General features: G+C 42.9%; 1 protein-coding gene across 2 annotated transcripts; it reads left to right on the forward strand.

The window, feature by feature from the left end:
• Window positions 1-503: 503 nt before the first annotated feature.
• tsc1b (TSC complex subunit 1b) lies at window positions 504-20,909 on the forward strand. 2 transcript variants are annotated; one of them, XM_068334901.1, is made up of 22 exons: window positions 504-580; window positions 4,633-4,850; window positions 5,061-5,164; window positions 6,326-6,478; window positions 6,729-6,873; window positions 7,051-7,205; window positions 7,346-7,419; window positions 7,496-7,674; window positions 8,067-8,185; window positions 9,282-9,447; window positions 9,570-9,691; window positions 10,615-10,708; window positions 10,865-10,972; window positions 11,831-12,464; window positions 13,839-13,882; window positions 14,798-14,964; window positions 15,337-15,519; window positions 15,666-15,776; window positions 17,064-17,186; window positions 17,804-17,991; window positions 18,119-18,292; window positions 18,725-20,909. In XM_068334901.1, exons 2-22 carry the CDS (start codon window positions 4,742-4,744, stop codon window positions 19,425-19,427), a joined length of 3,855 nt encoding a protein of 1,284 aa, XP_068191002.1. In that variant the 5' UTR covers window positions 504-580; window positions 4,633-4,741; the 3' UTR covers window positions 19,428-20,909. The 2 variants fall into 2 exon arrangements, with proteins under 2 accessions (XP_068191002.1, XP_068191003.1); XM_068334902.1 differs by having other exon boundaries at window positions 528-580; window positions 4,599-4,850.
• The last annotated feature ends 5,566 nt before the right edge of the window (window positions 20,910-26,475 follow it).

Genomic DNA, 26,475 nt, shown 5'->3' on the forward strand with positions numbered 1-26,475 from the left:
ATTTTTACTGAGTTAAAATTGACATAACTTAATTGACTTTTAGAGAAAACATCAGCAGAAAATATTCATAGTTCCAAACATAATTCTGACATCTAAATCAAAGCATATCGTAATTTTTACTGTTGCGCATCCAATTTTTAGACTTGCCATTCCTCTTTGTTTTTGACGATGTTAACTTCTCTTTCTTTGGTTAATAATAAATAAAAGTTGGTTGAAATAAAACGACATCCTGTCAAAAAGTTGCGCGTGCGCTCTTGATATGTGGGTCACGCGAAACCGCAACATTCAACCAATGAGGAGATAGGAAAACAGTTTGGCTTTAAATTACATTGACCAATTAATTTTTATACATTTAAAAAAAATATGTCTTATTGAGTAGATAAAACTGAAATACTTTAGTTTAAAAAAAAAATTATTATTATTATTATTTTTGGAGGGGGGGTGGGCAAGTCGCGGAAGTCGCGCGGGGCACTTGTGGGATTAGTTTCCATCCATCCCGACAGCGGAGGCTGACAGCGGTGGGCTGGGCTGTGAGGTGTTCAAGATGGCGGCGCCCTGTGGAGTGCAGCTACTCTAACAGGTAAACAGCTCCCATTATCTTCATCTTACGTGCTTTTTTTCCACTGCAACTTTCTCGGCATACGATCTAATTCACTAAACGAGAAGGTTTCAGCTTCCCTCTCGGCCGTTCGGACGCGCATGACAGGCGAGATGAATCCCTGAGTGAGTGCGGGTCGCTGCTCCCAGCTAACGTTAGCTCTCGGCGGTGGGACTGACTTGTTTTTGGAAAGACCCGGCGATGGATTTTGGAGACGTTGATGGTTTAAACATTTATTAATGGTTTTATCCGCGTTAATCCTCTCCCCCCCCCGGGGGAAGGAAATTATTTTCGGCTTGCTTTGAGGAAACATTCCTGCATATTTTTGTAATCGGATAGAATAAACCCAACCCTGCCCATTGTTCTCTGCGAGTTGTTTACGACAGGCAGCAGCCGGCGGTCAGCGCTCAGACAGCGGCTCTGCTGGCCGTCCGGCCCGGTGCGGCTGACGGACGGACCCGGGATCATCACCGTCAAGGCTTTTGTCTTTTAATTCACTCATTTGATGGCCAGTTATGCGTCTAAGTAAAATACCTTTGGAGCGTTCATCCTCACAGTCCCATCGATTTTATGATCATCCACAGTCGAACTTGATTTGCGGTAAATTTAATGGGAATGCCCAGTTTTGTCCACACATAATCAATATAAGTGACGCCATTAGAATTACAGCTATCTCAACATCCTTTTGATTCCAGATAAAAAACAAAAATCTAATGCATAGTTCTTTTGGCAGTAACCTACTCCTGCAAAAAAAAAGAAAAAGAAATTTCATCAAAAGCTGTGAATGATTTTTTAAAATAAGTCTTCTACCAAGAAGGCATCAAACAAATACCATTCAGGGCAGAGGGACTTTGACTATGAGCAGATAAGTGTGTTATCATTTAATGTCTAAACACAGTCTAAAAAGATGACATGGTGTAAAATAAGATGGATTGAGAGAAGACCAGTTTGACCTTCTGTGAGAAAAATACAAACTGATTTCAGGAATATTGAAAGTCCTCCCTCTGGTTTGTAGTATTTATCTAATTATGTACTTTGAAGCCTAAACTATACCAGCTTCATGTAGCCTAAACTGTAACGTTGATAATTGTTAAAGTGCTCATTTATTTTTCAAAAACACACAGAAAACCCCAAGAAGTATGTATTTACTTCCCCCCCTGAGTCTGCTGTGAAGATCTTTGTGTTTTTAACTGCATCTACAATGGTTTTATTTAATTTTTTTCTGTTTTCTGACCAACCACAATAATGTTACTGTGTAGCTGGAAGAAGCCTCTGTCTGCTCCTTGAACTTTACTGTTGGATGAATGGAAATCATTCCAACAAGTGAAGAAACTTGCCTGTTTTTGTCTTTCTTCAAACTGCTGTCAAACATTCACACGGTAGAGAAGTAGCTAATTGGTAACGGTGTTAGTGCAACCAAATGTGATTTCTTGTGTGTGTGTGTGTGTGTACACATGGGAATGCTACAGTTCTTGGTGTCTTCCTGAGCTTTTCCTGAGCTGCACACAGAGGGTGGTTCACTGACCTTGTCCTTTCAAGATGCTCCTTTGGACTCTGAAAAACACACACATCTAATCTCAACCCCATGACTGAGTATTTAACGGAGATCAGGGAGACATTTGAACCAGGATGTCTGTAAATCAACACACAGGAGCGCAGCGAAGCACACGCGTGTTCTGATTTGTGATGAATGAGAGATGCTCCAGACAGTAGATCTAACATGATTATTGATTCATTTCTCTTCAGTCTGTTTGTTGTTATCAAGGTTTTGATGCTGTGTGACTTTTGGATGATTTATTACTTTATACTAATGGAATAGTTGGCGTCATGTTAAGAAAATAAAAAGCAATCACTTTCAGCCATATTAGGTTTTGTAGCATCTCCTAGCATGTTAAATGCTGCGGCCTGTATTCGAAAGAGATATTTAAGAGCTGATAACTTATCTGCTGCTGATTCATAGCTCCTGTTAGCATCTAAGCCGCTGGGTGCAGACACCCTGACGATGATGACCTGCCTGTGAGGATTATTAATGCCTGTTTTCAGGAGGAGATTTGAAGGCACCCTGTGGTCTCCTTCACTTTGAATGACTGACTCAGCGTCTGGAACAAAAGTATTGATGGCGCCATTGCTTCAAAACATTAAAAAAAAGAAAGCAAAAGCAAATTTGTGCTCATGTTTAATAATTTTAATGACATCTCAGTAATTTATCTCTCCTTTATAATCCCATTTCTGATAATAATAATAAAGGAGATTGAAATAGGTTATTAGATAAGGCGTTGGTCACATATTTGGCCGAATCACACCATCTTAATTAGGTCATGGATGTTTTCCACGGTTGCCATGGATTTGACTTAGTTTATGTGTGTTTGACAATGTGACTGTTTGTACGTTCAGATCATGTTCAAAAACAGCATATTGTGCCGATCTACATTCACGGTAACTCGCAGACAGTCGTCATTTCCGTCATTAGTTGGTGCACGGCTGCATATCTTCGCTTTTAAAGTGAAAAAAAAAACTGGCAGGAGTGTGTTTCTTATCACCCACATGCAAACATGTGCCAGTGTGTGTGTGTGAGTATGTGATTAAGACCAATAAAAGGGGACCCATTTGTCGAGAGGCTTCATCAATAAATACTTCAATCTGTAATACATGTCTTAGCCACTAGGGGCAGCGTTGCAAGATTCCAACCCAACGCTTTATCGTGTTTTGGAATCTAAAATTGCAAATGCGTCTGCAAAGCGTTGCTTATTTACACATCCGGCAGGCACAGATGGAAATGAACATTCATTTGAAGTCCTGTTTTACCACCTGGTGTATGTAAATCTACTATTAATTATCTTCTGGGACTGTCCTCAATCTCCTGAGGGAAGGAAAGATCTGGCTCTGTAGCAGATACGTGCATCATCACGTTCTCCAGCCAGTCACTACCTTTATACGATTAACTATTTACTGTAGTTTTGGCATTTCAAACAGGAAGCTTGTGACGACAGCTAATCTTGACCTCAGTAGCGCCTGAAGGCAGGCGTTGTTTTTAACAGTGGACTGACAGAGAATGGCTTTGCTTTGGCCAAGCGTTTACCTGCCTAATGAGAACTTCAGAAGTGAACGATTGAACATTGTGGAATTATGAAGAGGCTAAAGAAAATGATTTACCTCCACCAAGTGATGACTAGAGTTTGTGTGTCTACTTGTTAGTTCAGTCAAAGGTCAAGACCGATCTGTATTAAAGGCCAGTATAGGCATTAGACTGGGGAAACAACAGGCAATTAGAAACTTTCAAGATTCTGCCCACCGAAAACCAAAAGTTACGGAAGGATCGTCATGAAAATGTGTGTTGTTAACAGAACTAGAGAGAGAAATCTACACGACGGATTCTCGTGAAACTCACAGATCTTTTTTTTTCTTCTTTTTTTTTCCTTTTTCTGCTTTCAAAAGAACCTTTAGGAGAGACGTTTTTCTGCACTGTAAGAATTTGGATTATGTTTCAATTTGATTCCTTGGTGAAGGAATGTGCTCTATGGAGTGCGCTTAGAGTTCACTCAGAGAAGAAAACAGAGCTACTCCGCTCCGAAAGAATAACGGCAGGGCGGTGTAAACAAGTCATTGATGAGTGATTTCACCATTTTAAATGATTGAGTCCTGATTTGTCAGAAACAGTTCAACATCTTCTTATGCAATGAGAAGCTTGACTTGGCTCAAGGTCAAAGGATATAGGTCTGTTTGGGATTATTGTACAGGAATGAGGAACGCTGACATTTGCTCATCTTCATCTGAAGCTGAATCCTTCTGACGGAACAGCATCCAGGCCATCGCTAAATAAATGTGAAGGATTTCATTTTCTTATGTGGAGCCACTATTATTAATTTCTGGGGGGGGGGGGGGGGGGTAGCTAAAATACTAGTGTTTAAATTTTTGTGTGTGTTCAGCACAATCCTGCATCCCATTGCTGGCTCTGAATTGTCCTGTGACTGCTAATCCTAGATCAGAGCTCTAATTCTAGGAAGTGTTTCTGAACTGGTCTTGGTGCGATGTAGAGGTGCCTGGAGACTGCATTGGCGGGCGGCCTCAGGAGTCCTCCAGGCAGGCAGGGAGGGACACCCCGAGCAAGAGGCGCTGCCCCCACCCCCCAGCACTGCCGCCACCATGGCCAGGGAGCAGCCCAACGTGGGAGACCTCCTCCCACTCCTGGAAACCTCTGACATCCACCAACTAGAGGAGATCAGAGGCCTCATCAACGAGCAGCTCAGCTCTGGTACGGCTGATGACTTATTTTTTTACATCAGAATGGCTGCTCAGCCAGTGAAGACCCCCTAATCTTATTATTAACAAAATTCTCACCAGTTTCAATCATCTATTATCCATTTAATCAAACTTTGCTCCGCTTGTTGCTTTATGAATCGTTAGTAGGCTGATTAACGGACTGTTTCATTGAAGAAAATGTTCTCCTGGGTTTTATTTGAAGAGAGAGGATCCATGCTGCTGAACGGGCTGGTGGATTATTTTCTGGAAACCAACTCTGCCCAGGCCACGCATATCCTCTGTTCAGTCAGAGAGCCGCACGACAAGGTGAGAAATGTCCTGACACGAAACGCTTTCATGGCTGCTCACGCCGCTACAGGTAGAGCCGGACATTCCAGTTGAATCGGTGCGATCAGTTGTTGGCATTTTTAAAATCCCAGTCTCTACAGCAAAAACTAAGAATCAAGGTTGATTTATTCTCTACATTAGAGGTGGATGTGCCCCCCCACCCCCGTATCTCTTCTGCTTCTAGTTTGTACATATTTGGTTGCGTTTTCAGACAGATTATGGATTCTGATAAAATGGAGCAAGACACTGGAAATGATGAGGATCATTGTAGTCACTGTTAAGGCTAGAGAGAAATAGTGAAATGAGAAACTCCATCTTCAAGTCGGAACCCACCCAGTGGTCTCAGACGCCCACAGACGACATTGTTGCCTCCGCTTTTTACACTTTATTGACCACCGCAAACAATCACAATGTCCTCCAGCCGTTAACGCTTTGTTGTCAAATCTTGTGACACGTCGCCACAGACATTTTTAGACAAAGCCTTTATAAACCTGTCAAATCTGGTGGGCGGACAGTGGCTGCATTGCCCATAGAGGGCGCTGTTGAGTCCTGAATGAATGGAGCCAAATGGCTGAAGTACAGTATTTTCTGCACTATAAGGCGCACTGGACTATAAGGTGCACCTTCAATGAATGGCCTATTTTAAAACTTTTCATATATAAGGCACACTGGATTATAAGGTGCATTTTATTATAAGGTGCATCTGATTTTAAGACACACTTTCAATGAATGGCCTATTTTAAAACTGTTTTCATAATATAAGGCACACTGTAAATAATGAATGCTGATTGGTCAGTGAAAGATTACAACTCACACCCTTCCTTGTTTGCTTTTTATACCAAATGTTGCTTTTCTTGATTTAATAGGACAAAATATGCAATCGTTGATTAATGCTGTTAAAAAGACTTGTGAGCTACCAGGGAGTGCTGCTCATGCTACTGTAGTTAAAGCAGGAATAAATACAACATATTGTATCCAAAACATAATGATAGTTATGAAACTGAATTATATTCTATTAAATATTTCCTACTGTAGTGACAAATGTGAAGCGTATTTCCTGTAAACAAATTCATATTGTTAGCTCACAGGAGACGTTGATCCATAAGTGGGATATTTACTGTGTCCACGCCTCTCTCACAGCACCTTCTGGATAAGATGAACGAGTGTATGACCAAACAGGCCTGCCGGCTGCCCACCCTCACCCTGCTGGGCCACGTAATCCGCAAACAACCATCATGGATCCACAAGATCGCTCGATACCCTCTGCTGCTGTCTCTGCTCAAATGCCTAAAGGTAACAATCCAGTCACGAGTCCACGATGAAGGAAACTGTCCAGTCAGCTCTGATGGATGAGGATTAGAAGGTTCTCAATTAGCCGCTTCTGATAGAAGTTGCCTTTTTTTAAAAATTTTTTTGTAAAAGTTGCCAATTGAACAAGCAGTGAGTTAAAAGCTGGTTACCATACAGAATTATTGGAATAATTCAAACTTTGAGAACAGGAATCATCTTTTAAATTTGCTTCCCCGCTTTTGTCTGGTGTCAGACGGATACAGACGTTGTGGTGCTGATAACTGGAGTCCTGGTGTTGATCACTCTGCTACCCATGATCCCTCAAGCTGGGAAACAACACCTGTGGGAGTATTTTGACATCTTTGGCCGCCTGGCATCTTGGAACCTGAAGAATCCTGGTAGGAGCTTCCTGTCAAGGCTCACCCAAACCAAAATTTATGCAAACATTTATCATAAAAAGCCGCTCGCTGGCTCCTGAAAGGATGTTTCTACAATAACAGCTTTTTTTTTTTGGTTGAATTTGCTGTCACTGTTCAGTTTTTGATCTTTTCTTTTTGATCTTGTCTTACATTCAGGACATGTTTCAGAAGTTTACATAATCCACCTGCACGCCAGTGTCTATTCACTCTTCCACCGCCTCTACGGCATGTACCCGTGCAACTTTGTGTCCTACCTGCGCTCCCATTACAGCATGAAGGAGAACATGGAAACATTTGAAGAAGTAGTGAAGGTAGGGCTGTTCAGTCTGCTGCTGAGCGTGTGTGTGTGTGTGTGTGTGTGTGTGTGTGTGTGTGTGTGTGTGTGGTTTTCTTGGTTCTTTATTCGGTAGCCAAAAAGATTCCTTATATAAATGTTGTGTCATCCTTCTAGCCAATGCTTGAACATGTGCGTATTCACCCAGAACTGGTGACAGGAACCAAGGACCATGAACTTGACCCCACCAGGTACGTCTCTGGCTCAGAGGAAGGATTGGATGTTTTTACTTTAGTCTGTGACGAACGTTGCTCTGCTTTGCTGCAGGTGGAAAAAGTATGAAATCCACGATATCGTCATTGAATGTGCCAAAGTGTCTCTTGACCCTAAGGAAGCCTCCTGTGAGGAGGGCTACACCACCATGCCTGAAAACTTTTATCCCCAATTCCACCTGCGACCACAAGACTGCACTTCCAGCCCCTACGCAGACCTCCACAGCAGCTGCGGTCAGAAACCCCCTCAAGAAAATGAAACTAATTATACGCAGACAGGAGCTTTGAGAAAATAATTGTTATTATTATTCACATTGCATAGATTATAAAATTGTGTTTAGCTAAATATTGGACATTTCTAGGTCAATCTGCCATTTTCTGCTTAGGCAAACTCCGTTTCAGCTTGTGATAACTGATCTGTGAATTACTCAAATGTAAAAACTGATCCGGAGCCCAAGCCTGCTCCTCCATAATTCTTTTTTCTCCAGTAACCTTTTGTATTTTTGGTATCACACGTTTTGTTTTGTAACTAGCGTAAAGGACAAATGCTAAACAGCGCTAACAAAGACCACAGGGGCTTCCATTCGGGGAGTGATTGATCAAACTGTTTGTCTTCTTGACAACAGGAAGCTCCTCTTCGACCCCTTTCTCGACTCCACGGCAGCCGCTACCCCCGCCCCTGTCCTTGCCCCCCTTCTCAGGGACACAGTCCTCCTACCGCAGTCCACAGACCTCCAGACGGCAGGTGAGATCATCCATAATACGGTCAAGAGCTGTCAGGAGTAAGCCTGGCCAGTAACCGATCAGAGGGTCACGCCGGAGCATCACATTGTTAGGTTTCTTTTTGCAGCAGACGTGTTTACGCTCCATATGTCACCTGTCAAACGTGGCGAATAGATTGTTTTCCTATAAAAACCACACCGCTCCTCAGTCAGCCCTCCACACTTTTTAAAGTCAAGGAGAGGACGAGGGAAGTCGACACGCTTTGAGTTATTGGAGCCGTCAGGGGGGGCGCGGAAAGTTGGTTAAGGCTTCAGAAAGTTTAACACTTGTCCCCCATCCTCTTCCAACCACCCCTCTATGGACCTGTGGGGATTCACCTGTATTTAAACTGCTTGTAGATCACAAACAAAGTTTATTTTAGGTTTATTAGGGGTTTTTTGTGCAAATAAAGGATGGAAAATTATTCTTCATGCGAATATTTATCTTTGTTTGGGTTGTGTTGAATCCCTGGCCACTAGGTGGCAGTGTTATAATCTGTCCTCCGTTATTTGCCTCTTCAAGGTAACAACAGGTGTGACAGTACAAGTGTGATGGCGTCTTAGCACATCGGGACATTCAGTCATAACCACTGTGTCTTATTACACATTGAATTCAGACTGTTTCTCACAAACGTTCACCCTGATTTAATACGTCTCCCACCCATCACAGTTATCACTTTTCCATTCTGAAATATAATGTATTTAATTTCTTTATGAAGTTAACCCAAAGTGTGAAATACATAAATACAGCCTGTTGTTTTATGGTGGTGTGGGAACATGAGAGATGATTTCACCCTGACAGATGTAAATCAGTTTAATGTAACTGGATGTTGGTGGACAAGGTAATGCAAGGTAAGTTTTCTAGTTTTAATAATTAGTCACACTGACTTCACTGTGACTCGTGTGTGTCGTAGCGAAATGAAATTCGTTTTACCTGAATAAAATAATGCATCGGTTTCCATATTGCGGGCTCAGAACTCATCAACATATAAAGTCATTTGTTGACATCTTAACGTGTTCCATTGCCAAACGTTTGTAGAACTCTACTGAACTTTGCTGTTTGCTTTTTTTCTTTTGTAGAACTCCACCTGTGAACTCAACTCTTCCTGTCCCGGGAAGGACCCTCTGTGGAGCCCCTCCTCCTTGTGTGGCATGGCCACGCCCCCCTCCTCCAGGGGCATGTCACCCAACTTGGAACTTTCCCACAGTGCCTCACACCTTCCCAGCCGCTTCCACTGCACATCAGGTCAACGCTCACCCTCCTGAAACAGACTGTAGCTCTGGGCTCTGCTCGTCTCTTGTGTGTCTCATTCTGTGATTCTCTGGAATTTGCTTCCTGCTGACTGATGATTGTCTTGACCCGAGCAGGAGGAAAAGGAACGCCCGCCTCCAGTACCCCAGCCACCTCCTCCCCACCTCCCACCCTATCAGATGACTTTCCCATAATCTCCTTACCAGCCAACACAATTCAGTCCAGTCCGCCTCGAAAGGTATGCTCCCTCCTCTTGTTTTCCAAAGACACGTCCTCACTGGTACATTTCCCCCCCGTTAGTCAGTTCATGACAAGATGTTTATCTGTCCTGAATCACATTACTTCTACAGAAACATGCTTTTAACAGCTTAAACGAATGTAACATCCCAACGGTTTCCTGTTTTTCTGTGAGCGTATTTGTTCAGGAACTGGTTTCTTCTATTTGACATGATTAAAATATTCCAACGAGTGATAAAATGTTCCTGCCAATTCAAAACAGCTAACTTACAAGCACTTTTTTTTTTTTTTTTTTTTTTTTTTTTTGAGAGCACCAGGCGAGGTTGAGTCATTACTTATGGTTCAAATCTGACGTTGGCACTCTGAAGACAAGCCGCTCGAGAAAGATCATGTGTTGATAGAGCTGGAAAATTAACAGAAAGACATTTCGAACTTGTCATTCACTTAATGTTGTTCATGTGGATTTCATAATTTCCTCAGTGTCTGACCTCATGAGCTGTCCTAAAAATTCTACGTCAAGTTCAGCGTCACTCCTCAATGTTTCCGGTTAACGTTAGTCAGCATTCACTCACAAGGAGGATGGATGTAAACAGATGTTTACATGTTGATGGGTCGTTTGGGTACTCTTGAAGACCAAATTTTAAAAAATGAATCTAAACAAAGCAGCAAAACAATTTATTAACCTTCAGAAATAATAAATAGTCTACAGTTACTGGTTCAGCATATTGACAATACAGATTATGTCAGGAAACTTTGCTGTCATGAAAAAAAAAAAAAATCAAAAATAATCATTTGATATTTGTATTTGATATCAAAGGAGCGTGCGACGCAATTATAAGAATAATATAATCAAAAATAGACAAAGCATTCATTTGCTTTTCCAGAAGAAATCGAAAATTTAATTCAAACTCCAAACTTTTCCAGGATCGTCGACAAGGAGAAAGCAGCAAGGCGGTGCTGGTGAGACAGGAACCAGTGAAGGATGTAGAGAAGAGCACGGACTCGGCCACAAGCAAAGGTTAGTCATAATGCTGCAACATTCTCACGGATTTAAACTTTCAAAGTTGTAACTGTCTGAACAAATAATTTTGTGCTCTCCGTGTTTCATCTTTGGAAGAAGTGATTTTCTAGACCTCTTTTACTCACAGTTATGATGGTGCTGTTTTCTCATCAGATGCAGGAGCTGCTGCTAACGTCTCCATGACTTTGACGGAGCTGTCGGTGTTCATGAAGAAACAGGAGATGGAGCTTCAGCTAAGAACGGAGAAAGAGAGGGAAGAAGGTGAGGATCTAGTCATGTTTCAGGACACTGCCAGGCAGACAAAGTGGACTCCATAAAATAGTCATATATGTTCCATAAAGAAGAGGTCAAAGGTGTGAATAAATATCATAGAAAATGATTACTAAAACTTTGAAGATACAGTAACAATTCGAACGCATTAAAGGAACAATTCACCCAAAAATTTAAATTATTTTTTTCAGCCTCATGTTTGTATTTTTTTGTACTTTTTTTTTTTTTTTTTTGTAGCGCTGAAGAGCATTGTAGCATTCTTTTCAGTAACCGAAGAAGATGGGGGACTAGTCTTAAAATGTGAAAAACAAAAACTTTAAAGTGGCTCAGCACGGCTCTTACAGTATAATCCGAGTCTCCAGACGACCCAGGATCCTGAATCGATCTGAGAAGATGTCATTTGCACCTTTGTTGAGATCTTCACATTCATCTCTGAGAGCATTAGCCTGTGCCTCATCTTGGGACGTGTGCAAGATATGTGGGGATCATGCTTTTGTGTTCAACAAGTATACCTCAGCGTAAAACAGTTGAGGACAAAAAAAGTCCATCAGACACATTAGTGGAAGACGTGTGTATTAGATTAATAAGTCTTGTACGTTTCACAATAGTTGGAACTTTTTGATTTGGATCAAGTCAGGTTTGAATGAATTCTCCTGTGGAAACTTTCACTCACGGACTCGGCTGAAATCTCCGTGATGCTGACACATCCCTGTTTGTATCCTGGTGTGTGTTCAGCTAGCTCTACTCGGATATCGCTTCCGATCCCACTGGTGTTTGATGTTTGTTGTGATGGCGGAAGTGACATTCGGAACATACATGAAGCATTTCCATGTGTTGTTTCTGCCACAGCTGACATCACAGAGGAGCTGCTGAAGATCACTGAGGAGCCGCAGGAGCTTGCGGGCATGAGGGGCTTTGACTTTCCTTTCTATCACACCACTGAGACTCTGACTGGAAGTCAAGCACAAAACAAGAGCCTCACCAGCGCTCAGCCTGGAGGCCCAGTCCAGGACACCCACCACGCTGTTTTAACACCAGACAGAGTGGAGAATACGACGAGTGCTGGCGGTGTAGGGAGTGAGAGAGGAGGAGGAGGAGCAGGAGGAGTCCTCGGCCTGGAGCAGTCCTGGTCCTTTCACTCATGCTTCACCCCCATCGATCACCACCTGCACCGCAGCCCTTCCGGTCCGGACGATGAGTTGGGCAAGTGTGGGATGTTCTCCCTGAGTCCCTGCAGCAAGACCCCGGCCCCGGTGCCCTATGAGCCGTTCTTCGACCTGGCCCTGCCCAGGGCTGCGTCGCTCTTCGTGGGCCACAAGACGTCGGAGGTGGTGCACAAAGCGGCGATGGAGAGGATGTCGAAGTGGCAGGAAGAGGGTCTGGAGGACGGGGAGGAAGAAGGGTTCGTGTCTGCTTCACCACTGGAGGTGCTGGATCGCCTTGTGCAGCAGGGGAGCGACGTCCACGATAAAGTGCTCAAGAGGTACCGGACACGTGTTTTAATTTGTAGAATTATGACAAACTTTGTTCAGTCCCCATCCAGTCAGATTCTTCTTTTGCGACATATTTGGATGATTTCCCTTAAAATATTTGTTCACCTGCCACACGATACAGACTACTTCTCATCCAGACTGAATCTGAATTGTTCAGACGTGTTGTTTGTGATGAGCTTACACAGTTTTAATCTTTTTAAATACTTTCCAAAACAGACGCTAACATGAAAGCAGATACAAACAAACGATGGCTAAATATTTTTTTCAAGGGACTACATAAAAGAGCATCGTTTGAAAAAATATACCGAAAATATATGACTATAAAACGTGTCCAGTTAAGACAAAGTGTGGCGAACGTAGGACGACATCTGTGACAGCGCGAACAGATCGGACAGGAAACGGTGTTGGAGCTGCCGACCGCTCCACCCGGTGCTGCTTGGAGTGAACTTGATGTGTTGTTTGCTGGCCAGAGGCTCCCTGGGATGTTTCCAGCCCACTGCTGAATCGAAAAGAAACACCCAGCTGAGAACAAGAAGCACATTGTTCACCATCAGCTGCCCCGTTTCTTTCTACTGTTGTGTTACTGGCTGGTTCTCTGAGTAAACTACACAACAGTAGAGACCGTGTCAGCAAAGTTGGCGTTGGCCACAGAACAGTCTGGGCTTTATCAACCCAGAGGCTCGTCTGCCCCTCGTTTTCCTGTCTTCGTCAGAGAAAGAAAGCCAATGGATAAAGAACAAATGACAGCTGACGCAAAACGCCGAAAGGGCAACTGCCTTTCTATTTGAATGAAATAGTTGTGATGTAACACATTTTCTCTATTATCACATTATGTTGTCAGACCTACTGGACTGAATATACAGCAGTGAAAAGTTTCAGGTGTCGATCTCTTCCTGATTTTTAAATTTTTAAAAAAGTTTTCTGTCTCGTGAGAATGTTTGGCACGTGTTTGTGTGACTGAAGTCAGGAGATAACTTAACATAATACTGGATGTGTCCAAAGGTGCCTGACCCACATCTTCACGGTGACGACAGCTATCAGATTAAATTACTGTCATGTTTTTTTCAGAGGATTGCAAGAAATTCAAGCCAATAAAAAACCTCCAGTATGAAATTACTAGTACAACCACAACTGATAACTTTTATGCTTGAGGTTTTTTTATGGATGAATAAACAGAAGGAAATGAATTTAGAACAAATGAGGTTTCAAGCTTTTATTTTTTTCCTCATTTTCCAATAGAGACCATATATGTATGGATTTCACCGGTTGATCTCCTCTCAGTGGACGTACATTTACCATCCTGACTGAAGTAAATCCTTTTAGATCATTCTTCTGAAATGTTTATTTCTCGTCTTCTTTTACAGATTACCCTTGCCAAGTAAGTCAGCTGACTGGACGCATTTTGGAGGTAAAACATTCACACAACAAACCAATAATGCTCTGATAACGGGAGTTATTCCACAGGCTGCAGGTAGTTTTAAGGGAATTTGAAGGTTTATTAAAGTTTGTGCGTTTTAAGATTTAATAAAACACACAAATTTCCCACAGTCACACCGATTCTGATCAATTCCTGCATTCAGATGTTTTCCCGTTCAGAGGTTTCCTTCGCCCTAAGTTACCTCTGACCACATTCTGTCAGCCAGAGTGGGAATCCAATTTTCTCCAGTCGCAACTCAGAAAAACATGAAAACAAGGCAACCCTCTGTGTTTTTTCTTTGTTTCTCTGCCAAGTTGGAAATGAAACTCTGGAATTTCATCTTCTTCCCTGGTCGACCTAGAGGAATCAGAAAGCATGTGAAACAAAAGCCTTGTGGCCGAGTGACGTACATCCGCTGGAGGATCGTCAAAAGCTCCAGCAAAATTCTTTCATAAATGTTTGTTTCCGCTTTCTGTCCACTTCATCCATGTGAACAAACGAAAGCCTATTCTCCAGAGTTACGTCACATTTCTTTCTCATGTGATTGGCTGACACCCTGTTACTCAGCCAATCGCACTCGCTGTCACCTGATCAATCTAATCAATCGATTCGACTGAATGAAATAAAAGGATGAGTTAAAGTCAATTGTTTCCTCATTAATCATCCACAAACTGAGATATAAGTTTTGAATTTTATTCATCACTACTTTACTTTGTGTGTGTGTAGAGAAAACCTTTTACGTCTCAGTAGGCTGTCAATTTTCTATTACATTCTCATTATATTACCTGTTTTTATTCTGTTGTTCCACCATTGAATAATTATTAATCCTATTTTGACTGGTGTGTGTATGTGTGTGTGCGTGTGAGACCACGTTAATTACATTATTATTACCACGGCCTCCCCCAGGTTCAGCGCCGCTGGACGAGCTTAACACGCTACGCAGCCAGCTGCTCCTGCTGCACAACCAGCTGCTGTACGAGCGCTACAAGAGAGAGCAGCACGCCGTCCGCAACCGACGCCTCCTGCGACGCATCATCAACGCCACGGCGCTGGAGGAGCAGAACAACGCCATGGCAAGTTTTTGGTGTAGTCATTATCACAGATTAAGTCTCTATAAACTCTTTAAGTGCTGTGAACAAAATCAGCGTCTGAACCGAACAAATGCAACTTGTGTTTTGTTTTGCAGAGAGATAAATAAATGTCTCCAGGAAGGGATTAGTTTTAAATAAAGAGGGAGAACAAAAGGAACCAACGGTCAGCTAGAAGAATTTATTTTCTGCAAACCTTTAGAAATAGTCGTACGGTGGAAGTGTCTGCGACCTCCCCTGACCTCGCCAACAGACCAGCTGAACAATTTAAAACAAAAATAGTGCGAACTGCTCTATTACTGCATTAAACTTGGAAACTACTGCGCTCTTTCATTTTTGGTGTGTCTGTGTGTGCAGAAGGACCAGCTGAACCTGCAGAGTGTGGACATCGTGTCTCTGAGGGAGAGTCTGCAGGTGGAGCAGCAGCGGTACCGGCAGCTGTGGGACGACCGCGAGACGGTGGTGACCAGGCTGCACAGTCAGATCCGACAGCTGCAGCAAGGACGGGACGACTACTACACCAAGAACCAGGAGCTGCAGGTACGCACGAACGCACCAGCGTGCGTCGCGTTCGCGTACAGTTCCACCGTCAGTCGTGATCAAACATTTAGTGGTCAGATTTTGTCCACTTTGGTCACCGGTAGTGGTTGTGGTGTAACTCTGGTGACTCTTGATTGTGTCTCCAGAGCAAACTGCAGGAATGTCAGAAAAGGATGGATGAGCTGGAGGCGGAGCTTCAGGCGGCAAACAACAAAGTGTGTCACACAGGTCACCTCCTCAACCAGATGACTGTCAAGGTAAAGAGATCCCCCGAGTCGAGGTTTCCTCCAAAAGTTGTTCTTTTTGATGAATTGTTTTTGGTAATTCTGTATAAAACTATCAGTTTATAGAAGTTTCTCATTTCTTCAGTTATATTAACATATGTACGGGGGGGTATGGGGGGCAGATTGGTGTGTCTCTGCCCTGCAGAGTCATCATGTACCCTTACTGCTGATGTTTCCTGTCCAGGATTTTAAAAAAAAAAAAACAAGCCCTGCCAAAAAGACGGATTAAACTCTTCTTCATCTCATCTTTCATGTTAGCCCATACACACACACACACACACACACACACACACACACACACACACACACACACACACACACACACACACACACTCAGCATCTCGCTACTGAGGACTAAATGCTTTATGTTAAATTGGTGGGAGGGCTTAATTCCCCCCACTCGGGCTCCATCCAATGTGAAGTCATACATTAAAGTGAGTTTCCTTCAGGCTTCGTCTAACCTTTCTAGAAGTGACAGACTGGGTCACAGAGAGATGGGTTCTTTTGATTTCATTTATATTTATCACCGTGTCGCATCTTGTTTCATTCGCTGCGATAATCGGGTCTTGGGTTCCAACCATGTGACGACGTTACCGGAGGAAACCAGTGATGTTGTAGTCTGGACGTCTCTTGGGGGGGGTTGGGGGGGTGCAGGTGTCACACATTAAACTGGAATGATTGCATCACGGATCCCCGCCTCCATCGCTGTCCTCACATCGCCACCTCTCTAGACTACACTTTGTCTCACGACTCGGTTGCCTTGGAGACTTGGTCTTGCCTTTCTATTTTTGGGTCATCCACACAGGGGGGGTCTGGGTGGGTTTTTTTTTCCCTTCCTGGGGGTTTGTGTTCAGACTTCTTCCTTCATCTGACCTGGACTGAACTGACAAACACCATCCTGCCAATTCAGGAACTGGATATTTAAGATCTGCATGTTGGCGGTTGATCAAATGACAATTATTTCATTCAGATCCTGTGTAGACAATGCCTTGAGATGATTTTTCTATATAACATACCTGTAAAATATGACATAGATCACAAAGTAAGGTTCTGTCATCAGGACGTCTACAACTCAGACAATTTGTAAGGCTTATATTCTGCATTTATTCTAGTCTCCATTGGTTCAGTGAAATCTAAAATGGCTTTTTCTCCCTGCCAGTTGTTGACATATCTGCAGGTACTTCTGGAAAAGCTTGATTTTGTTCTTGTAATTGTGTGTTTTGCCCTCCATCATCGTTGTTTGTCTCTTGCGTCCTTCAGCTGAGCAACAGTGAGAGCACCCAGCAGCAGATGAGCTTCCTGAACAAGCAGCTGCTGCTCCTGGGGGAGGCGCACAAGCTGGCCATGCAGGAGTTACAGCACACAGACGCCGACAACACAAAGGTACGGGTAGAGTGTGTGTGTGCGTGTGTGTGTGTGTGTGATAAATGGCACACTGAGGTGAAAAAGGGACACTAATTGGGTGTCCGCTGCATCCTTTTCAGCCTCACAGCAACATCTTCTATTATCACTTCCATTCTGTTATTTTAAGTATGACACAAATTTAGATTGGTGTCAAAATCATAATTTCATTCCTCTGTAAAAAAAAAAAAACTTATGCCATTAGAGATTGCCGAACATTATAATTAAATCTAAGTGAGTTTTGCCCTCGACAAATTCTGATTTCCATGTGATCAATCAATTTATTTGTTTTTGATTTAATAGATAAAATAACTGATGGTGCTTTGGCTCCAGCTGAATGATGTTTGGGAGGGCTAGAACCCATATTCTCATTTCACGACATAACCTTGTACTCAAGGAAGTTTGGATCATCAGTTCACATTTGTTTGAGAAATTCTTTGTAGGAATTTATGTAAATAAAATAAAAAAGGTTTTAAATACAAAAAATATATATAAATGATAGTCTGAAAATGTATTCTTGCGTGGCCGCCTTTGTGAAAATGCTTCTCTGATCTTTATTCTCTCTTTTATTTTTCTGCGGACATTGACCCGGACCTCAGGAGGTCGAGATGCTGCGGACGTCTTACGGGAAGGAGGTGGAGAAGCTGAGGCAGAACCTGCTGGTTCAGGGACAGAAGCTGGAGGCGGCTCAGCAGAGAGTCACCGAGCTGGAGATGCACCTCTCCAAGAAGGAGCACCTGATCGTCGAACAGAAGAAGTTCCTTGAGGACGTAAAATGTCAGGCAAAGTACGAATCTGCCTACATGTCCGATTTTTTTTTTTTTTTACCAATCTTTTAATGTTTTGCATTTGTTTTCTTTTGAACTAATTTATTTCTTTTCCATCTTCCCTGCTCCTCGTCCCTCTCTTTGCAGGGCGGAGCTGCAGGCGTCAGACAACAGGTATCAGACTCAGAGGAGGATCTCTCAGCTGCTGCAGACCGAACTCCTGCAGCTCTACAGCAGAGTGGAGATCGAGGCTCCTGACTGCACCGCCGCGACGTCACCACCAGGGGGCGGAACCGACACACACACCGGGGCAGACTCCAGGTCAGAGTCCAAGTGTTGACTTCATTGTTTTAAAGGTGTGATGGTTTCAGTTTGACTCCAGAGGGAGTCAAACTGAAACCATTGATATAACTGAGAAACAAGTATTAGAGACATGTTTATGAAAAACAAATTTTAAGAGATGAAATAGATTTTTATCGGGTTTGACTCCTCAAATAGTTTTAGCTTTTATTCCTCTACTATAATTAAAGTGGTCATTTAGAATACAGTAAATTAAGTTAACAGTTTTTTGTCACATACATATTCTTTAATGATTTTTTGTTACATAATATCATATTTATAACAGGAATTTTACATCAGAACTGATATTTTTAAAGGTCCTAATAGAAATTCATTGGCAGGTTATATAATAATAATAATGAGCACCTGATTGACCAAAGCTTCCATTGCATGTGAACGTGTCGTCCTCCACAGCGTCATGGTGCAAGACAGTCCAAGTAAAACGTCCACCCACGAGGAGGTGGACGGTCGTCCACCCCACGACTCCCCCCGGGGCAATGGCAGCACTTTATCGCCAAGGCAACCAAAGGCGAGTAAATCTTCCAAGACAACAGTTATCTCCATCAATGGGAGGCAGGAGCTGGCGCCGCCCCTGCTGGTGGAGCCCTCCCTGCCCTATCCCAATGCCAACCTTCTGGCGCCCCTGCCCCGCCCTGATGCGCCGCTCACCGTGGGCTCCTACCCCAGCGCTAAGAGCTTCTTGGGCATGAGGGCTCGTGAGCTGTTCCGCAACAAGAGCGAGAGCCAGTGCGACGAAGAGCAACCGCCGCCGCGCCTGGCCGGACTCGCGCACGACCTAAAGACTGAGCTGTGCGTGGAGCCGCCCTGCCCCGCTCATATCGCCCCCATCGGCCCCGCGCCTTGCCCTTTCCCACCTCAAGCCCCCGCCCCAGCGCCCTCCTCCGACCCCGCTGCTCCTCCTCCTCCTCCTCCTCTCATTGTGCCCGCCAAGGAGGCCTCCGCTCAGCCCAAGCAGCGAGCCTCCAGCCAGGAAAGCCCCCGCAGGAAGGCGGGGGCCACCCTGGGCGGAGGTCGGGGTCACGCGGGTTCGGGGCGTCCCCGTCAGCAGCAGCTTAAGATCATGGACTACAACGAAACACATCATGAGCACAGTTAGGGGTACGGGACTGAGGGCAGGTGGACAGACTGAAGGTCAGCCATGAAGAAGAGCTACAAATCAGCAGAAGAGTAACTCTTGGATTCCAGTGTTATATGTTCATTTTCTCTGAGTGGACAACAGGATTGCCCCTCACGGTTTCTCCTTTTCCCCACATGAATTTAAAAAAGAGGGACTTCCAAGTTTGAAATTCAAGACTTATGAATTAGATTTGACTCAGAGGTTTAAAGAGTTTCTCCACCTAAATGATAGAAATCCACATTTTCCCCTACTTGTATTTTAATTTGCTGTTATTTGTCCAAATCTTGACATCCGTCTCTAAAATTCCATCACAGTCGAATCAGTGGAAGTACATTTTAATAGTTACTGCAGCATGAAAGGTGAAATAAAAACAAAGGAACTCCCAACAGTTTTTCTGCTCAAAGGGTTTCACCGTTACTTTGGGTAATCCACCCACCGGTGAGAGAACACTTTGCATCTTGACTACTTCTAATAGGAGATTATTTCTTGCTTTTAGAAATATTTGGATGTGACTTCTAAAGGCTGTTAGCGCCACCAGTGAAATTCCCTCCAGCTTTGTCGCGTTGGCTGTGGAAGGAGTCTCAGAGACGGATGTCTCCCCACTTTGGACGAATAAAATTAAACCTTCTGCTCCAGACAGTAAAAAACTGGAGGTAAATGAGGAACTGAAACACCAGAAAAGCACAAGGCTGACTGAACCGGATCTGTGGAGGTGAGTCGATAGCGTTTGTTTTGTTTTGTTTTGGGGAAACCTTATAGTGTGATTGTGTTGATTTGCCAGACTGACTTTGAACATTTCCACTCAAAAGCTCCTTGGAGTTTTTGTCCACATTAAGTCAGAATGTGTCTGGAGTGGGAATGAGTGGGTTGCTGAGCTTTCAGTAACAACACAATGAGACAAGTGTGTGAGATTTAGAAATGAATTCTGCATTCCATTGTGTCTCTTTTTTCAAAATTTTTTTAAAAATTTATCCATGAATGGTGGTCCCTAACTCGCAAATCAGAATCGGACCTTGTCTTTTTCCGTTAAAAACACCCGGCCGATCATGTTGAAGCGCCACAATAACATTTGCGTCCTGGTTGATTTCCGACCTCTGAACAGAAGCGTTTATCAGAGTGTGTTTGCATTCAGTTGAGAAAGCGTGGGAAGTTAAATCAGAACTATCTTATCCAATCAGGAAAAGTTCTGTCACTTAAATCCTGTTGTCCACTGGGGACTCCTGCTGTCACTTCCTTTTGCCTACATATCTAAAGCATGTTCAACAATCCACTTTAAATGCCAATAGTAACTACAGCAAACCAAGACAGAAGGTACAACAGCACAAACTGAAGGAGCCAGGACTCTGAGCGGAGCCGGAGAATCTGGGACATACAGTAATGGCAAAAAAAGGAAGTTTTTAAAGCAGTGGCTTGTGTTTAACTGTGAACAATAAAGATCGTCTTCAATGTTTTGCACTACAATTCTGAGTTGTGTTTTTATTGCTGCTGAATGTAAGCCTTCATTTTGTTAGTGCCTCTGTGGAGTTGTGGTGTTTTGTCAATATGTCCAGAACAGGTTTGTTTTCGGGAACTGGACTCTTTCACATGTTTGCAGGTTGATCAGAGACATTTCTGAAAAGCTGCTGTTGGTTTATGGCTTGACAGGAAGGAAAGGGACAGAATTAAATGTCTTTATTTGTTAGTGAGTTTTCTGTACGAGGACACAAAAAGCAGAAATAATATTTTAAAGTGAAAACTTTTGTCTTAAATCAGCGTGAGTGTTTGGTTTGGCTCAAGTATAGACTGGTAAATTTAACAAGTTAGACTACCTCACGCTGTCACGTTTTAACTCCGCCCACTACCTGTCAATCAAGCGTCCAACCAATCACGGCGCATCTGCCAGAAGGACTCGGCCAACTAGGCTTTTTGTTTTTTTGGTCCACACAACGCAGACATCCGGGACGAAAACGCAAAGTCTGCGTTGGACGCTGTGACCGAAACTTTTTCTATGGGGGGGGGGGTCTCCCTGCGACGAAAACCGCTGTGACGTCAGTGTGTAGTAGCTAGTTGCTTAGCTTATATAATAAGATAGCCAAGTAACACAAGGCTAGCTAATAACTAGTAGCTGGTGGCTATCAGAGGGCTAGCTTACAACCAGCAGCTGGTGGCTAGCTAACACAAGGTGCTGCTCGACTGGACTTTAACGGGGTTATGACGTCATGCTGCCCATGCTGAACAGTAAGTGCAATTTATTGGAATAATTGGCGAATTTTCACGTCATTGTGTAACCATCATGTCAGAGAAGCCCCCAAAAACAGGCGGGTGTGCTTGTTTTTAAAAATATATATATATATAGCATGGCTTCATTTTATTTTCAATCTGTTTTTTATATTTATGTCTGTTGTGTTTTTTTAAACATTTATTGCATGTTGTCGCTTTCACAGATTATTGTTTTTTTTTTCTTTTTTTTGACATTGTTGGTATTTGTGTTAGCAAAAACAGGATATGACCTGATTTTCACAAGTTAGGTTATGGCACCTAATTTATTTATTTATTGTTTTGGTTTTTGTAGTTGATTTGTTTGTAATGCATATTTTTCTCTTTTACCTTTATAGATAATTCCTACATGATTTAAATAAAAATTAACAGATCCACTATAAATCAAAATCTGGTTTTGGTCAGTTTTATCTGATGATTCTGGATATTTAAATTGACAGATTCACTGTATTTTATTTTTTTTAAGAAAATGCACGAAATTGTAATGTTGCTGCTCCAGTTCCATGTCGCATTTGATTGCTCTTTGAATGTTTTTGACTCGATCCTGAAGAAATCCACCATTAATGAAATAATGTCAGAACGAGAGCTGCTTCCTGGTGGCAGGTGTCCCGGTCGTTCTGCTATTCCTCCTCTGACCACCAGAGGACACTGTTGCTCCAGAAACACCCGCCTGCAGCGGCGGGGCTCAACAGGTGAGGCAGTCTGTTAATGTGTTGTTACGGGGTTCATTATTAGGCTGTTAATGCGGCTGTTAAGGTCGATATATGACAACAGAATTAACAGTATTGACAAGGACAGTGTTGATGTGTTTTCATCCCACGGTGTATTATTTCTGTCATAAGTCGCCTCCTATGTGATTTCTAAGGAAATTTTGGTGTTTTAAAATTATCTTTTGCTGATGTTTAATTTCCTCTAAACTAAGGTCCTCTACTTCTACTTCCTCTACTACAGATTTATGAAAGAATTATGTTAGTAGTTATTTTTCAGGAAAAAATGCTAAATAATTTTTTTTAGAACAATAATCTGTCAATCTATTTTTGTATTTTTTGTTTGCGTGCTTTGTGTATATATACATAGATTACTGTGTATGTTTTATCAATTCCCAGTTCCCTGGGACTTGCTGTTAAATCTCATCCTGCTTCCAGGAGTGAGTCATTTTTTGTGAGTATAACCGACCAAGTATGATTAGTTTATCAAACGCGTGCATATGTATTTCAAGAGAGAGAGTCCAAAAAAAGTGGTATGATTAATTTACCAGCAATCCGCAGGGTCAAGGAAATTGATGCAGGATAATTGGGCACATAGGGAATCCTTGGCAATTTGTGCTTTCAGACTCTACTTGAGAAATTAGATGTCAGTGCAAATGTGAAATTGCTCCTCAATGTTCTCAAAGATTCCATGAAAATTTAAACATAAATCTTAAGTATTTCCAGCAAAGGGATTCTTTCCTTTTTTTGTGCCAGCTTGAAATGAATCCCTGTGAAAATGATCTGAATGAAGTGAAAGTGTATGGGGTGGGGGGGACATCCGAGCTTGTGTAAAGTTGGGGCTGCGCTCTGAGTGGGATGTCGGGGCTGTTGCTCTTGGTAAAATCCTCATGCAATAATTCATTAGATTCTTTTTGACAGGAAGAAAAGTTTGAATTTATCTGAAGACATGTTATTATAATATTCCAGATATATACACCTATAATGAAAGATATAACTCAGGCAGCGCGATATAGCCTACTTTATTTCCTCTGCTTGTCAGTGTAGAAGTGAAAGGTACAAACGCATGACACATGTGTTCGTATGAATGAGAATAAATTACACAGAAGTGAATAATTGATCAAATGAAGCATGTATTTGTCAAGTTCAGGAGGTCATTGATTGATAAAGTTTGCTGTGAGTGTGTGTGTTTTAGTTTTGGAAGTTTTTATTTTAATGAGCTTCCAGCTTCTTTTAGTTTTAACAGCCTCCCTGAACAGTGGTCATCACATTCATGTGATCAGTTTAGCTTCACTTAACAACCATTACTAAAAATTAATAAGTCATCATTATCAACTCCATCGTCTCGTCTGATCAAAACTTGCGGGAAATCTTACATAAATGCAAGATCAAGATTAGCTGATCGCTTAAAAGTCCCACTCCAAACTCCTAGTTATATTTAAATGTTGGTGTTTATTCCTTGTGGACAGACAGTGCAAATAAAATGCAAAACAAGAATATTTTTGGTAAGCATACTACATACTGACACTGTGGAAAACGGCTTCATTTGTCCTCATTAAAAGCTTAAAAGTCCATGAATAAGTAATCATTAAAGAGGATACTTTTTCCTCTTTTTCTTATCCTCGGCCTTATGCAAAACACACTCGCTGACTAAATAAATATGCTCCATAAAGGCTGTTTAGAAACGTGCCCTCCCCCCTCTCTACTTCCACATTTAGATAGCTGCCACGCACCTAAAGATCACACCCTGCATTGGCTGTAGGTTTTGGAGGGAAAAATTGGACCTCCGAGAGTCAACTTAATGCAATTAAGTGAGGAAGATGAGTCTCTCTCTCTTGTGCTGCTTGAATCATTAAGCAAGTCAGAATCAAAACTTAAAGGCAAGAAGAAAAGAAAAGAGCGGGAGACGAGCACACGCACAGACCAGGTCCCAACGGTTTAATTATTTTAATTATCTCTCCTCTTTCAGCTTTCCTTAAAAAAAAAAAAAAAGAGGCCATTAAAGGATGCCCGTTTGGGTTAATCTGATTAAAAAAACAAGATGGAGAGAGAGATGAAAGGCTGCAGATGTCAGTGCTAATCAGGGGAGTTAAAACTGCTATTTGTGAACTGGGACGGTTGTTAAAGTGGGTAGAAAAGTGCGTGCAGCGTGAGTGTTTATTTAAATGCATTTTCCTCACTTCAAAACACCTCCTCGCACGCAGTCTCCGTCGATAAACTCCTCAAAACCGGCGTCGTGTTTGATTCTCTGCCGCGCCCGCCTAAGTGTGCTGGCATGCAGGTCAGGCAAACACAACACGACCGACGAGACGCCGGAAAAAAAGTTTAAGTTCAGTCCACGAAGAAGAAGAAGATGACATTTGAGCAGGTGATGAAAGCGACAGAAGCAATTAGCAACACCAGAGCCGTTGTTTCTAAGATGTTGTAGGAAGTCGGTCACCGTTGGGGTTCACCGTTATCAATTTACTGGTCTTTATGCTTTTATTCTAAGGCAAAGGATGATCGCAGACTGTTCCTCATCTGAGCAATTTTTTGTCAAATAATTTAAAGAAGCGACAGAACAATGAGTTATTGCATTTTTCTGAAACTGGATTTTTTCTTCTTGATTCTTAATATATTTGTGCTCTCAGATCTGACAAGTACAGCCTTGTAACAAACAGGTTCTGGATCACGCAATCTTGTGTCAAGATGCAGATGATCATTCTAGAATAGGCTTTCTGGGAAATGGAAATAATGAGATATTCTTTATCCACATCTTAGAAAAAACAAGATTTAAAAAAAAAAAAAAGTCAATTAAATTCAGATATAATTTATTATTACTAAATGAATTTTTGAGAAACTTGTTTTTTTCCCCCGTGTAATTATACGATGTTGTCACGAGGAGCCACATGCGCGAGTCCTCTGTCGCTCAGCCAGCCGATTGCGATGCTGTCAACTTTGATAACGCAGCAGAGTTGCTAAAGTTGCTCTGACTGCGGAGCTTGACATTTGTTCAGGCAAGAATGAGCACAAAACCAGCACAGGTGTTGATCTGCAACGTGGCGAGAGAGGAAGGGAGGTGGGGGGGGGGGGTGAGCTGAGGAAAAAAAACAAAGATCTACTTTCAAACTAAATCAAGCAGAAGGAATGTCCTGAGTGTGTACAGAGATGGACGGGAGCCCATGCAATATTAAAGCGCCGTGTCTGGCGATGCCAACCGTGCCACTCCTCTACGCGACTCCCGCCCTCCTGGCTTCCCGGCCATCGGCTCTTCCCTCAAGGTGACACTTCAAAGCAGACACGCAGACGTGGCAGGCCTGGCTGTCGGCATGGAGCCAGCGCCCGCCCTCCCCCCCCACCTCCAAACGCCCCCCGTCCTCGCTCTCCCCCTTTCTCTCCCACCCACAACCCCATTCTACCCCTACCTCCTCACCACCACCACCACCACCTCAAAGACAGCGCCTTACCCCTGCTGGGCCCAGGTCAGCGCCAAGATCCACTCCACTCGCCACCTTGGGAGCCGCTGTCAAAAAACTCTTCCCCCCACAAGCTTAATTAATAACGGGCCATTCGTAATGCAGAGCCTTTTTGGATCTGCAGCCTGTTTCCCTTCAATCCTATTGGTGAGTTCTGAGGCCTCGACAGAAGGCAGACAAGGAGAGGAGGGCTGGTTGGGGATACATCCAAAATCATTTGAATTTCGATGATTGGGATTCACATGCATTATTCTCCTCGCTTTACAACCTATTTCCTATGTTGTTCAGTATGCCTGCCTGCCTGCTTCTCTGCCTGCCTGTCTGTCTGTCTGGCTGTTTTTTTATTAAAGATGTCTCTCTTCTGCAGATGATTGGAGACACTCGTAACAAAAAGAATATAGGGCTCCGGTGTACGACCCTTTTGACAGGTGTGATAGGAAAAAACCCTAAATGTGCTCACAGACACACAAACCAGTCTGGATCAGCTGGATCCAGGGGCCTGTAATCACCTCTCAAACCTGGAGGGAGAATTTTTACAGAGCGGGCGCCGTGATCGATATTTGCCGATCTGTCTAGCCGTATCAACCTCAAATAATAGCAGAGAGCAGG

The sequence above is a fragment of the Antennarius striatus genome, chromosome 15 (genome assembly GCF_040054535.1).
Source record: "Antennarius striatus isolate MH-2024 chromosome 15, ASM4005453v1, whole genome shotgun sequence".
NCBI classification, from domain to species: domain Eukaryota; kingdom Metazoa; phylum Chordata; class Actinopteri; order Lophiiformes; family Antennariidae; genus Antennarius; species Antennarius striatus.

What these genes read in the sequence shown, in the direction of transcription:
- tsc1b (XM_068334901.1), top strand. Translation starts at nt 4,742, where the DNA reads ATGGCCAGGGAGCAGCCCAACGTGGGAGACCTCCTCCCACTCCTGGAA. An exon ending in CTCTGCTCAAATGCCTAAAG is followed by an intron (nt 6,479 to 6,728) that starts GTAACAATCCAG and finishes GTCTGGTGTCAG; the next exon opens with ACGGATACAGACGTTGTGGT. An exon ending in CATTTGAAGAAGTAGTGAAG is followed by an intron (nt 7,206 to 7,345) that starts GTAGGGCTGTTC and finishes TCATCCTTCTAG; the next exon opens with CCAATGCTTGAACATGTGCG.